Here is a 15,636-nt window from a genome sequence, read left to right as displayed (position 1 = left end):
CTAAAATGAAATCTGCTGTGAATACTTTTATCTGCAGTGTTTTACGCCAATTGTTGCAACTCAGTATCTTAAATTATCTTCCTCTGTGCATCTTTAGGTATAAAAGACAAGAAAGCCGACCTCGGTACAGCATTGGGTTAGAACAGGACGAAACATACATTCCTCCTGGAGAATCCCTGAGAGACTTAATTGAGCAGTCTCAAAGCTCAGGAAGTGGATCAGGCCTCCCTCTGCTGGTACGAGAAGAGCATATCTTGAATTTAAAGGAAATGCCTTCTGAGAAATGTCAATAACTACAGGGTTTCATTTTACTGAAACAGATAGGGTAGCGGACAGAGAGAAGCTCTACATAGTCAGTTAGACATCAGATCTTAGATGCAGGACTTCCTGATAACATTTTGACATATTGGGGGTAAGGTGATTGTTTTTTAATGTAAGTATATGGTTACAATCCAGACCCTTAGACATTCTGATAAGGAGCAGATTAGAAAATATTAAACATGGGACCATCTTCCTTCTGTTTTCAGTAAGGATAGCATTACTGAACTTTGGCCTGGCTTTTGAAGGCAAAAGTATTACAACCAATTGGGATCTGAGTATTTCTACAGGGGAAGAAGACTGCATTTCAGCTGGAGGGCTTATATTTCAGGGCAAAGTTCTGGCTTTTCCATTCCTGAGAGGTTTAATTTTCTGATGACCAACCCTGCCAACATTGAAGAAAACATATAATGCATCCAAGGCTCTTGTTTTAATGAAAAAAACATTTGATTCCTTTATAGACCATATAAAAAGATTGTTGGGATGGAAAATAACAATTTTAATAAGAAATATTTTCCTAACAAACTCTTAGGATTGATTTTCTTAATCTTTATTGTCTGGTTCTGACTTTGGATATCATATTTACTTATTGTTTGGGGGATATTTTATTTTATTGAGAGCCAGTGAGCATGAACAGAACAGAGGGAGAGACAGAGGGAGAGGGAGAAGCCGACTTCCCACTGAACAGGGAGCCTGATGCTGGGCTCAGTCCCAGGATCCAGGGATCATGACTTGAGACGAAGGCAGATGCTTAACTGACTGAGCCAACCAGGCGCCCTAGTGATCTTTTATTTTAGTACTATAAGTGTGTGTTTGTTTTTAAATCTCAAGTCAAAAATTGTAAGTTTTTTGAGATATGAAAGCTATATATCTATATAACGTATAAAAGTATATATTTAAATGTATACAACTTGAAGAGTTTGGGGGATTAGTATATATCCATGAAACCATAATCACAATTTATGGCATAGGTATAACCTCCAAAAGTTATAGGTTATAGTAGTTATAGGAGGTTATAGGTATAACCTCCAAAATAGTTATAGGAGGTTATAGGTATAACCTCCAAAATAGTTATAGGAGGTTATAGGTATAACCTCCAAAAGTTTCCTCCTGCCCTCTTTATTTATTTTTTGTTATTTTTAAATTTCATGTGTAAGAACACATAAGATACAATCTTCTCAGTCCAATTTTAAGAGTATAGTACACTGCTGTTCATTGTAAGCACTGTCCTGTGCAGTAGATCTCTAGGACTTATTCATCTTGCATAACTGAAACATTGTTCTCTCTGATTAATACGTCCTTTCCAGGTGATAGGCTGGACAGAAAACAAGTAGTGAGGTGGTCATTATAAGCAAACGGATACTAGTTAGGATGTAGATTTTTTTAATGTAAAGTTTTTATTATCAAATTTTTTATTCTTAAAATGTAATGTGTAGCAGGTATAGTTCTCATATTTAAAAATCTGTATTATATATATTTTTTTAAAAAGGAAAGTACAAATATTAAAATCTCTTTTAGTATTAAAGAATCAGATGTTTATGCTCTCGGAACTGAAACCTATTTGTTTGCCAGTGTTTTCTCCTTAGATGTTGTAATAAATCTCGAAACAAAAATACACTCTAAATTTCTGAATATAATTTAGTGACACTTTTTATCTTTGAGATAAGTTCCTATCCTTTCAAGCATTGCCAGTTCCATTAATACATTCATTAAATTATAAGAAGATATATTATCGTTAGAAAAGAAGTGAACACAAAAGTGTTTATGTTAGGAAATGTTCCATAGATTTACATAAGCAATGCTTTATAACATATGTAAATTAAATATAAAATTTCTGTAATATGTGTGGGAAGTTTCCTCTCAAGTCAGTAAGTTAAGTACTAGGAGATTTGGCTCTCCACTGCTTAGTGTTTCTGATGCTTCTGTCCCCCCATTTGGACATGGAAATATACTGACCATTGCTTTGTATGCTCAGTATATTTTGTTTGACTCCTAAATTGTTCCTTATTTCCTTCAGACTGAGTGGCTTAATTGCATGTCAGCAATGCTTTGATTTTTCAATCCTTCTTTTAGAAAATAACATTAAAAAAGAAAAGATTTTATCTTTTACGAAAAAGCTTTCTGTCTGATATTGGTGCTGTTAATGGTTCTGGCAATGGTGAGCATTACCTCTTGAATTAATAAAATCATCCATTATGCAAACATGGAATCCACCCTAGCTGGTAGACCTCTGTGGTAGGCATAATAATGGCCCTCCAAAATGCCGTAATCCCCAGAATCTGCTATTTTACATGGCAAAGGGGACCTAAGGGTTGCTGATCAGCTCACCTTGGTATGAAATTATTGGGGGTTATCTGGGTGGACTTGGTGTAATTAATTAGATGGTCCTTACAAGTGTAAAAACAGAAAGACTTCAACTTTATTTGATGCAAAGCGTATGTCTATGAGGAGGACATTCCAGTTTTCCAATCAGAACTCTTGTTCTATGCTAGGTTCTTTATATGTGCCTCCCAAATGATGTCACTTGTCATCAATATTTAGCCATTTCAGTCATGCAGTCCTTCAGATTTTTTAGTGTGAGTGCAGATGAGCTGCAGATCAAAACCCATAGGCCACACCTCCCCTATTTTCTCTCCCTTTGTTCTGCTGCTCTCTCTCTCATTCTTCAGAGCGCTCTTCCAGCTGAACTTTCTCTCCAGATCCAATCTGCTGTTTTTCCACTACCTGTCCATTGTACATTTTTGACTGTGACAAGTACCTGTTCCACTACATAGTGTAATTTTCAACAATTTCTTGCCGCTTTTTTCTTTTCATTGTATCTTCTATTTCTTTACACATTTCATATAATGTCTCTTGTCATTCTCTGACAATTCTGGCGTCTGTAATCTGAAGGGGTTCAATCTACTCAGGTTGTCTTTCTTAGCTCTCATTTATAAAGGCTGTTTCCTTTTGGTTTAAGGGATTTATTCTGTGGGATCTTCCTTGCCTCTCTGCCTTCCTGCTGCCCCTCCGTTTCCTGCCTGCCCCTTCCCTCCTTGCCTTGGAGAATTTTCCTGTATTTCTTTTTGAGGCCAATCATTCATTACAGTTTTTTCTTTCTTGTATTTTACCATGATCAAGTTGTGTGGCGGCAAGAGTTCCTCCAAATCTAGGTGCTGGCTGCAGTGGTGGAATGAAAAGTATTCTGCAAATGATTTTCTCAGGAGAGGATTTGTACTTGTTTTTGCTGGGAGCCATGGTGTGCTACCAACCTTGGGCAAATTTAGTGTCTTTCAGTGGTCCCAGCTTCATGCTGAAGCCTACGTTCGGTTTCTTAACTTTTAAAGAGGTCAAGGTTTAGATTCCGGATCCCAGCGCTGGTGTTCATCCTCACCAGAGGACAGCCTGGCTTTTGTGTGTGCCTAATGCTTACTGTTCCCTGCTCTGGTCCCAGGTCTTCCCTCCCTTCCTCTCCCCGCCCTCCTCCCTCCATCCTCCCCTTCGGACTTGGAGACTTCCTTTATTTCTTTGCCTGTCCAGCAATGCACTACGATTTGGTTTCATTGTATTTTATCCACAATCAAGTATACAGTGGATGAGTCCCATCGGAGTGGCCAGTATTCCATTGCAGTGGTGGAAGTGAAAAGTATTCTATTCTGCCAATTACTGTGAACCCCTTCAGGGTTCTTTTTTTTTTTTTTTTCCTTTGTGAAAATGATAATAGGTAGAACGAAATATTCAGTGTGGAAGCAATAATTCAGACCTTCAGAACCCACAATCAGTCTCCAATCCATTTAAAAGGGACAGCATAAATGAATAGCCAAACGCCAATAACTTGTCTATATAAAGAAAAACTATCAGCTAAATTTATTTTGCATGCAGTAACTGGTTCTTCTCTGGAGGAAGAAAAAAAAAAAGATTAAACAAATCTGTAGTGCTGTGAATACACTAACCGTGTGTTTTGGGATTTAACAGGTCCAAAGGACTATAGCTAAGCAGATTCAGATGGTGAAACAGATTGGAAAAGGTCGCTATGGGGAAGTTTGGATGGGGAAGTGGCGTGGCGAAAAGGTAGCTGTGAAAGTGTTCTTCACCACAGAGGAAGCCAGCTGGTTCCGAGAGACAGAAATATATCAGACAGTGTTGATGAGGCATGAAAACATTCTGGGTGAGTCGGTATGGCAGTGTTCAGGGTTCCCTCGCACTCCCCTCATTTCTGTTCACATCTGCCTATTAACTCATCTGTCTGGACCTGTTATGAAATATATAGACGTTTTCTCCTTGGCCAGAGCCCAGGAACGTCACAGGTTTCTAATGGGAGGCCTCACAGGAGGAATGACTAGCACTTCTGTGAATGAGTAGTGGGCTGGAAATGGAATACTCTCAAAACATTTTTTTTTCTTCAGGGACAGGAAATGCAAATGTTTAACACCAGCATTTCTTATGGTTTCTTAGGGATTTGAAGGAGCACACGTTTAAATGTTGTGAAAAGTTCTAGAAGTTTTATCTGCAGGGTTTATATATATTCCGAGTGTATATATTGAGAATTGAGTTTTTAAAAAATTTTCTCAAGTTAGCAGTGATGTAGCTAGATCATTCAAGTGGAAACAGCCTGTGCCCCGACTCAAGACCCTGCTTTTTAACAGTGTCTTATGTGTAACTACAATGCCCTGAGCTATTTACCGTTACTTTAAAAATAACTTACATATCAACTACTAACTAGAGAGGGATCATGTTTTCAGGTACAGACTCTTAATGTTTCTCTACCTCTACTGTTTTTATTGCCTCTGATTGGTTTTAATAATTTAATGCCGTCATAGGCATAATCATAAAGCTGAGTGGAATGGTAAACAAAGATACCTATGGCAAAGAATGATATTTGGGAATATGAATTATTCTTGATAGTATTCCGAGCATACCTGGCTTCAAACCTTTTTGTCTTTTCTTCCTTTTAGGGTTCATTGCTGCAGATATCAAAGGGACAGGGTCATGGACCCAGTTGTACCTAATCACAGACTATCATGAAAATGGTTCCCTCTATGATTATCTGAAGTCCACCACCCTAGATACAAAATCGATGCTGAAGTTAGCCTATTCTTCTGTCAGTGGCTTATGTCATTTACACACAGAAATCTTTAGCACCCAAGGCAAACCAGCAATTGCCCACCGAGATCTGAAAAGTAAGAACATCCTGGTGAAGAAAAATGGAACTTGTTGTATAGCTGACCTGGGCCTGGCTGTTAAATTTATTAGGTTAGTATCAAAATGAATAAATATACTTTTTATGATCCTTTTCTGTCACTTTTTATAGATTGTACATTCTGGGATACAGCGCTTTTAGGGTATTTAGGAGAGGAGGAGTTTTATTAATTTTGGTATTTCTTGGGAGGGAAAAAGAAGGAATATTTATTTGAAGAAACATGTATTTGTGTCCTGTTATCTCTCTGCTCATTGGTGACCTGGCTTCCAGATGGAGTTTGCATTAGGTTTGCCTCGAGTCTGGGATGATTTGGTCAGCAGTCTGCATAGCATTTGTTAAGTAGGAACAAGTCTTAGCAAAGATCTACATGTTATGTAGTGATAAAGACCATGCTTTTTTATATGATGTAAAAAAAAGATAATTTGCATACATATTCTGTGAGAAAGGTTAGAAACTAACAAACAGAACATACTCGGCGTTCAGCACTACTATACTGTGACTTACACAGTGAATATAACACCTGGTTACTTACACTAGCACGTGTCACAAGACAGTGGTTTCTGCCACAAGCGGAGGAGGAATGCCCAGTAGGTGGGACTCTATTTTGCCCACCTTCCCTCTAATCAGAGCGGCCCTGTTTTATCTTGCAGATGACTTAATTAGAAGAAATGATTCCTTTGCTTTGAAGACAAAACAAAATGAGTTTGCTATTACTGGAGTAGAGGGATTGTCATATAACTACCTTTTAAAAAACTCAGTCTAGGCTTAGCCTTTATTAAGTTGTTGGATCCTCTTGTGGATTCCGCCCCCCGCCACCCTACCCCCCAAAGAAGACTTGATAGAATGTAGAGAACAGCACAAAGGAAAAGCCATGGAGATGATTAAACGTTTGGGAAACAAAACTCATGAGAAAGAACTAACAGTTTGATAATTTTACCCAGAAGTGAAGACGGAGGTGTGATTTAATAATAGGTCCCAAATATAGGAAGGTATCCACCAATTAGAAGATGGTAAATTTAGATGTTCTCATCTTTAAAATCAAATGCTTTGGACTGTAGATTTGAGTTAGAAATAAGAACCTCCTGCCAATAAGATGAATAAATCCTTTCTCTCTTCTGAATTCTGCAACCTTTTCCAAGTCTCCTCTACAAAAAAAAAAGAAAAAAAAGAAAAAAAAAAAACATTCCCATGATGCTTCTCAAATTATCAGCCTCTCTTGTATCTTCCCCTGTGAAATTTCTTGAGAGTTAGGAAGAGTAATCCTCTTTCACAATGGATCACGTAATTCATAATTATCTTGTGATGTTGTGTCTTCTGCTCCCTTCTCTCCTGAGCTTCTTTTTTGAGGGATACCATTGGTCTTTGTCACCAGAAGCCTTTCTTATTGTCATTCTACTGCCCACAGGGCACAGGCCTTTCTTCCTGCTGTTTCCTTGATGTCCCTTTATTCCAGGTTCACTTTCTTTCTCTGTGGGTTCTGTTCTCTGTGTACCTCTCACATATTTCCCCACTGCTGGATTTCCTGCTGTGTCTGCTTTTTCTTTCTAGTTCCCAGTTTTGGTCCATCCATTCTAAAATGTGAGGAGCCTGACATTTCTTTTGTTCCTTTAGTTTTTGGTTTGCTCAGTTGAATGAATTCTGTCTCTGTGATAGTGACATTCCCATTTGAACTGGGTCCAGTTTGAGTCCTCTACTGTTTTCCTAGATTCTGGAGTAAAGCATTTTGGATATACTTACTTGCTTTTTTATATATATATATATATATATATTTTTTTTTTTAATTTTTATTTATTTATGATAGTCAGAGAGAGAGAGAGAGAGAGAGGCAGAGACACAGGCAGAGGGAGAAGCAGGCTCCATGTACCAGGAGCCCGATGTGGGATTCGATCCCGGGTCTCTAGGATCGCGCCCTGGGCCAAAAGCAGGCACCAAACCGCTGCACCACCCAGGGATCCCTTACTTGCTCTTTGTCTTTCTTAATTTTTTTTTTCTACATGCTGCTGCCAGATTTATCTTCTTGAAACATTACTTTTGGATAGCATAATAATTTCATAGTTTCCTGTGGCTTTGGGTTCAAATGTAGTTTATATTCTAAACATTTTATACTTTCTCACACCTTGAGGTCATTTTTAAAGATTTTATTTATTTATTAGAGAGAGAGCGCGCGGGCGAACACATGAGCAAGGGGGAGGGGTAGAAGGAGAGGGAGAAGCAGACTCCCTGCTAAGCAGGGAGCCCAACGCCAGGCTCCATCTCAGAACCCTGGGATCATGACCTGAGCCAAAGGCAGATGCTTAACCAATTGAGCCACCCAGGCGCCCCTCTTGAGGTGTTTTTAACATGCTTTTAACTTTACCTGAACACCCAGCAGCTCTTCTGTTGAGGTAATTACTGCTTATCTCCACAGATTATTCCTTTGGAATACCTCTTACTGTCCCCTTCCAAGTCTGACTTTCAGTTAGCCTTCAGCCCTCCCATGTGACCTGGTGCGTACCGTCATGACACATTTTTCACACTCTCATGCAGTAATCAGTGACTACTTATCTGTTATTCCTAATTAAGACTGAGCTTCCATGAAGGTAGATACCATGTTTTTGTTTTTGCAAATTTACATCCCTCATGCCTTTCCTTGGTGCCCATTACTTAGGCGTTGCTCCAAAATTTTGTGTAATGGACAGATGAATGATTCTCTGTGAACTACAGGATGAAAAAAAAAAAAAAAAGCATTTTTTCTTAGCTTCAGAGGTCCCACACACTCTGGATTAAATCCACCTTCCCGGTCTTATATCTTGTAAGCCCTCCAACTTGTATGCTTTCTTTCACAAAACTGAAGTACCTGTGTTTTCTCCATATGTACTCCTTGTTTGCTACCATCTTTATTTGAGCGCACAGTCTCTAGTTTGGAATGCCCTTGCTTTCCCATGTACCCTATTCTAGTCTCAAAGCTGCCTTTAAGTTCCTTAGCCCATCCCCCAGCTAGGAATAATACCATCTTCTCTACTCCGGTAGAGATTTCCTGGCCCTTATCTGCCTGATATAGGTATTTAGTGCAAGCCTCCTCATGCCTCCTCATCATTGGGCATCCTGAGAGCAGGATCCATTCCAGATTAATTAATGTATTTCCCATTTGACATGACATAGCAAATGATCCATTATAGGTATTTCAACATTGTTTCAAATCAATACATCTTGGCAGTATCAAAGTAATTGAGAACTTCTTCTCTATAGACCTTAAAAAAATAAGAAAGTCAGTGTTGTATTTCTGAAACTCAGCTCTGCTTAATATAAGGAGAATGAACTAAACAACCTCTCAGATTTCATGCAAACCCTGATTCTAGCAAGTGGAGGGGAATTTTTAAGGGATAACTCAAAGATCTATTTGGAATATATTGACTCATTCATCAAGAGAGGAAAGCTTGAGGATACTGATTCGGATATGAAACCGTGGCTGGTGGAGGCACAAATCTCAAATGGCTAAAGAGTAGCTGTGGGGCCACTTAGTATTCTGGGCCTCATTTCCTTCCATTAAATGGAGGTTGCCTTTGATAATTTCAGAGGCCTTTTTCACATTTTATTTTCTGTGTTTCAAAGGAACTTTGCTCTTCTCAATATTTGAGCCTGACTTTTAAACCTTGCTTTTTATGTTTCTTTGGTTTTCACTCTTTTCCCGATTTTCCTATTTGGGGGCATGTGCACTCACAGAGATAGTTAGAGATCATATTACAAGTGGGGTCAGAACTAACCCAGTGTGGAGTTCTCAGACTTCATAAGTGGACTTCCTGTGAGAATTGAATCTCTACCATGGTCTCTACACGGTAAGTGTTCTCTCAGGCTTTTAAGTAATTTCTGGGAGGTTCCCAGGGAAGTTGAGAGCCACAGAGAGAGTGGACTACACTTCAGAGATTTTCTCCTCATATGATTTTTTTTTTTATCCTGTATTCATTTTTTCATACACTCTCTCAAAAGTGATGTAAGTGCTAGTGTATTTCCTGCCCATCAGAGATTTAATCCAGGTGATGTCGCGGCAGACAGCACCATAACCCCAAATCTCTTTCAGGAGGAGAAAACAGTGACACGTGAAATGCCTTAAAGGAAAACTTACAGATCTTTTCACTTTTTACTTTGGAAAATCAAGCAACTTCTCTGGTTCTTGAGCATCAGAATCATATATTTTCTTAGGGGGAATGAAGCCGTGGTTTAGGGCTTCTAAGGTATTACATTTTAAGTAGAGAAATGACAACGGACACTGATCTGTAGCCCAGATCTCCCAGCTGATGATTGTCAGGTTGTCCAGATGCAGAGGCCGTAGGGTGGCGCAGCCCAGAGGGCACCACGTTTCCCCAGCGGCTTTCTCAGACCCTTCCCACTAGCCCTGCTGCCCATGGGTGTACTTAATGGTATTTTTTAAAATAGCAATATGTCTAAAGCTCACTATGACTCTGCGAAGTAAGCGAATTAGTGACAGGGTCAGCTACCTTCAGTCAGGATTTCTGCAGCCAAATGCACCTTCTTTAGTTGGAGGGGTCTGTTTCTCAGAAATCAGAGAAGCATCGAGTCCTTCGGAAAGTGCATCAGAGAACGCTCCCCAGTGGTCAGCATCTGACTGGGCCCAGTCAAGCGCAGCAGATCAGCCCCACAGCTACTTAGCAGCTGCTCCGGGAAACGCCGGGGCATGTGGCAGCCCCTTCTCCTGGAGGCTCTCGTCCCCCCAGGAGGAGGTTCAGTGGTCTCTGGGAGGTGTCACGCGGAGTTGATGCCAGAGATCAGTTGCGAGCTTGGAGCAAGCCAGGGGCAAACCAGTGGCAAACCAGTGGCTTCCTTCTCCTGTCTTCTGTCCCCCTCCCTTCTTTCATTGTTCTTTAAAATTCTGTTCTTGGGCAGCCCCGGTGGCTCAGTGGTTTAGCGCCGCCTTCAGCCCGGGGCCTGATCCTGGAGACCCGGGATCGAGTCCCACGTCAGGCTCCCTGCATGGGGCCTGCTTCTCCCTCTACCTGTGTCTCTGCCTCTCTCTCTCTCTCTCTCTGTGTGTCATAAATAAAATAAAAATAAATCTTAAAAAAAATAAAATTCCGTTCTTGTTTTTTTTTTTTTTTTTTAAAAGCTCTTTAGATTATTAAAGGTGACCGATGTTTGCTTCTCCTCCTTCTCTATTACCTTTTTCTCTCCCCTCTCCTGCTCTCCCCCTCCGGCTCTGTCCGAGCCGCTCACCGCCACGGAGGCCACCACGGAGGCCACCACGCGACACGCGAGCTCCGGGGCTCCGCGTGGCCGCCCGCTGCAGGGAGCTCCCGGGGCCTCCGCTCCCCGCTGCTGGGACGGTGGGCAGGCGCCGTGCTGAGCCCCGGGCTTCTTCCTTTACCTCATACTTCGGGAAAGAATCCCTGCTATGCCGTAGTAGTTCCGAGGTTTAGGTAGCGTGAGCAAATGTAGCTCCAAACAGAGTCAAGGCAAGTGTAGTCTGTTTTTAAAAATGCGCTTTATTCTACTCGGCCACCAAGATAAAAGTCCTCTGCGCCGCCTCTCCTGCTCTGGCCCAGCTCCCTTCTGGAGCCTCTGTGGCTCCTGCCCGAGGCTCTGCCTCCAGCCTTTCCGTATTCCAAGAGCTCGAGGTCCCTCTGTTGGCCACACCTTACCTCCTGAGATGCACAGCGCCCCTCGGCCCCGGGGCCAGGCCCCGGGGGACACTGCAGGAAGCCCCCCCGGAGTGTCTCTGGACAGTAGGGCCAATGAAGATGCTCACCGCGGGCCCAGGGTCTGAGCCGCATCAGGGATGAAACTGCTCTCCCAGCAGGTCCTGATCCTTCAGTTTTGTATCGGTTCATTTCCTTCTCCCCTTCTCCGGCTGTCATTGTCTCACGCGTGACATCTGTCTTCTTCGCTGCCCCCCGCCCCCCCGCCCGCCTAAAGCAGTCGCCTTGAGGCCTCTCACTCACTTTGTGTTCCTGTTTGATGAGAAGAGCCACTAACGTGGGTGGCGTGTATCCACTTGAAGGCCCTTTGTCCATTGCTGTAGATCTCATGCCACCCTGCTGGCATTTTCTGTATCATCCCATTGTCATCCGAGTGACTTGGGTCAGAAATACGAGGTTTGTTTGCATGTCTCCTTATGTAATCATCGCTGAGGGCACTCTGCATTTTGAGATTCAAATAAAATTACTTTATCACCCCTAATCCTACTTAATACAGTAGGGAACTCAGTGTCACTGACTGCATATCAGGGAATCCTAAAGAGCTGTTTTCCTCTCTGCTTCACGTCTTCAATATATGATGTACCTCTTCCCACGTGGTATAGTTGTTGATTCTTTTCTTCCCCAAACACCGTTAACACAAGGTTGAAGAGAGCTTTACTCAGGTAGATGTAGTCATAAAATTCATGCTACCAGCACATTTTCCTGATTTTTGTTTCCTGCAGGAGCTTAACATCTTGTCATGGCCCTAGGCCAGAAGGGAAAACCCTTTTTTTTTTTCCCCAATTGACTTGTCCCTTTACCCCCAATCTCCCAAATTACTGCTTTTTTTTTTAACTGAGAAAATTATAGGTATTTTTATTTAATCCTGTCCCAGCCCACTGTCCCTAAAGTTTATAAAGAAAAATACCCATTAATGTAAGAATCTAAAACATTTTTTTTCCCCTGGGGAGGAATTTGACTGACATCCCTTAATTTAGTTTATGTTGTTCAAATTATATATTTATGTTTTTCTAATTCTACTGATGTCTTTATCACACTCACATTACTCACAGTAACTCACAGAACTCTCATTAACAGGGACAAAAGCCGTATCAGATCTAGTGGAAGTATTAATTATATAAGTAGGTAAAAATACTACCCCCGGAATTTGCTAAATCCAGTTTTTCAGTCTTGAGCCCTTTGCATCCAATATTTCCAACCCTTATCCAAGGGAGGGAAGGAGAGAGAGATGTTTTCTCTATGGTCAGTGTGCCACCCATGTTTTTGATGTAGTGTTTTCAGTTCTCCTTGGTAGAAACCAATCTTCTCTATACTTTTGTCCACTTTCTTTAGATGTCTCTTGCTCTTAGAGCCTTAGGCCACCAATCTATCCCTTAGCCTTTGAAATGTGCATTTTTCTTGTTCCTGTTCCTGCTGGGTTCTTCTGTATAATAATATTTTTAATTAAAATATATTATATATACATAAAAGTATAAAAAATAATAAGGCACTCATGTAACAGTTATAATGTGAGCAAAGTTAACAATTTGCTTTATTTTTATCTGGTCTTTTTTGTTGTTGTTGAAGAAATATGATGTTGAGGATAGCCTTTTGCCTTCTCCTCCCTATTTTATTCCCCTTTATCCCTCTCAGAAGTAACCAGCATCCTGAAGTTGATATTTATCTTTGCTCTATGTGATTTTATGGTTTGATTGCATGTTTGTGTAGCCACTGCAGCAGAGAGGGTTATTTTGTGCATTTGGAGTTCATTTTCTGACTCTGCCCTCCTTGTGCAATCTTGGTCTTATAAACCTTGTTTCTTACTCTCTGGTCCCTTCATGGAAAAGAAAGCAAGGGAAAGCTGAAGGCGCCCTGACCTTTCCTGCTTCCTTCTTCCTCCTTGACCCTTTCCTTTGGTGACTTTATACCCTATTCTTACATGCTCTGCACCATCGGGCTCTACTTACAGCCTCTTTTTTCTTCCTTTATTCTCGGTGCCCCAGTGTTCAATATCTCCGGCTTCTATTTTTGCTCTTGGAGATTAACAGGCTCAGTTTTTCTCTGCCCTAATTTGGAAACAGGTAAGATAATGTTACTGAAAACCTGAGAGAGAAATGCAGTTTAATTACTTTCCAGTATAGAAACACTCCTGAGAGAAGAGGAGATGGAATGAGCTATATGTCTTGGAGAATCTGACCCTTTCTAGTATCAGATATGAATCACGTATAATTAGCATTTGTCATCTAAATGTAGTGCTGAAGGCATTTGCCATTAGGGTAATAGCAATCTTTTACACAATCAATTTGCTTAACAAAATTCTATTTAACCTCTTAGATACTGGCAATATCTCATTTTATGGTCTGTATGCAACAGAGATTTTTGTATTTCTCCTCCACACATTCATAGCAAAGTTTGCTGTAAACAGATCTTTTCTTTCTTTCACATAAAGTATTTTATTTACTTACCATGTGAGATGGATTGGGATGGCACTCCTCAGGCCTGTAACGAATGATCATAGCAGATATTCAGGGCTCAAGGAGTTTACACTTTTGGTGGGAAGACATATTTATTCAGATCCTCTGGGGTGAGGATATTTATTCACATACTACTAGGGAAACACTGAGGGTAAGGAGAGGAAGGTAGAGGAGGGATAGCGGTACCAAACTTCCATGGCCTATATAAGGAACTACTTTGGGGGGAATGTGATAGACCAACTAAATTCTTGATTGTATGTTTGTCCAGTGTTTGAGGGAATGAGAGTTTAGAGATGAACTCTATCTAGTTTGGCCATCACAAATCTGAATTTTGTCTTCAGGTAACAATTACATTTCTGTTTCCAACAGATGTTTCCATGTCACACATTTTATTAGCCCTACCTGACCTTCTAAATCCAAATAAAGCACAAACGAGCTAAGAATAAGAATGGGACAGAATCACCTAAAATCTTTATCAGGTGTGATCAGAGTATATCTTTGGCCTAAATACACTCTTGAGGGCGCATGCTGATACTATTCTTGGTTTCCTTTCCCAGTCCATGTTCTGGAATATAACTTAGGTCCTCTACCAGTTTCTTTCCATTTGCAAGCCCCATGTTTGTTTCTTGGCATGGAACCCAGAATTCTCTACCCAGGCCTGCCATTGTCTTTTTCTAATGCTTCAGTTGTAAATAATAACACATGAAATACCTTACTCTGTGCTCACAGAAGAAGTGTCATTATAATGAAAAGTGGAATTTTTGTGGCATCTTTTAAACCTGATAGTTTCCATTTTATCATTAAGCTGCCTCTTGGCTCACTTTCTTCCCTTATCATTTACTATTTAGGTATGCAAATGACATTTTTCTATTGTATTGTACTGGTAAATACTACGAATTCACATTTTTCTAGAAAATGAGCCTCTCAGAGCCCAGAACATTAGGCCTACATTTACAGATTAAGGCTTATTTATCAATTTATTTTCATTTTTAAAAATTTATACTTTCAAGTTTTAGTAAAAAATAAATAAATAAATAAATAAATAAATAAATAAATAAATAAAACAGACTTCTTCAGAGTAGTTGGTCCTGGAGGATCCTGAGGGACCTAATAAGAATACTGGTGTCCCGTCTGTTTCTAGATTGAGGGTTTTAGCTGCAAATGAATTTAAAATGGTTCTAAGAATGAAGCGTTCGATCTTTTAGTAAATGTTAGCAGTTTGAAGATCTGCAGAGAGACAGCTTGCCATCCTTTAAATTTTCCCAAGTGACACTACATCTCTTATGCTTCAGAAACTAGAAATTGAGGCAATAAGATCAAACACAGAGATTCTGTTCAAAAGCCAGTAGTGTTTAGGAAAGTTTGGTATTGTCTGTGACACAGCCTGATAAATGTGCTATCTGATATATTTTCCCTTCTTCGTGGAGGGGAAATAACATGTAAATGCTTGAGAGTCCAGGGAGTGTGATGCAAAGAAAAAACATTCTTAGGAATCAGGAGCTAGCGAGGTTCTTCCATAGTTCCCCACAAACTTTGGTTAATAATGACTTTTTGTCCCTTTTCTGTTTGATAGTTTCTTCATCAAAACTGGGACTTAACTGCTCTTTTTAGTACCACTAGCTTCTCTTGTGGTAATTCTAGTGAAACCTCCAATAGAGGCTCCACGTTGTGCTGGCAGCAATTTTACACGCACCATCTTGTTTAATTGTCAACCTATTAAGCGACAGTAGCTCCACTACATCAGCATCTCTGGGCAGATCTCTGGTTGCAGCTGCCTGTGCAGAGGCATGGCTCCCCAGGGGCCACACTGCACATTGAGGCCCTCCCGTCACGGACATTCTCCCAGGAGATGGGGAATAATAAATGGATCATGTTCTGAAACTTTCATGTAGCTGCTGGGATTATTTTCAGTTATTCCCTTTGTCCTCTTATTAAATAATACATGTTATGTGGTGGATGAAATGGTGCTCAGAGAAAGCTTTGTTATAGATCCTAC

General features: G+C 40.5%; 1 protein-coding gene across 1 annotated transcript in view; it reads left to right on the top strand.

The window, feature by feature from the left end:
• Window positions 1–15,636, top strand: part of BMPR1B (bone morphogenetic protein receptor type 1B) — a 40,892-nt gene that overhangs the window by 18,624 nt on the left and 6,632 nt on the right. Inside the window, 3 exon segments of the mRNA NM_001145151.1 lie at window positions 98–236; window positions 4,273–4,465; window positions 5,253–5,550. Of these exon segments, the coding sequence (NP_001138623.1) occupies window positions 98–236; window positions 4,273–4,465; window positions 5,253–5,550 (630 nt within the window).

Source organism: Canis lupus, chromosome 32 (genome assembly GCF_011100685.1).
Source record: "Canis lupus familiaris isolate Mischka breed German Shepherd chromosome 32, alternate assembly UU_Cfam_GSD_1.0, whole genome shotgun sequence".
In the NCBI taxonomy this organism is placed as follows: Eukaryota; Metazoa; Chordata; class Mammalia; order Carnivora; family Canidae; genus Canis; species Canis lupus.
Note: the sequence above shows the minus strand (reverse complement) of the source record. Positions and strands in the feature narration are given on the sequence as shown.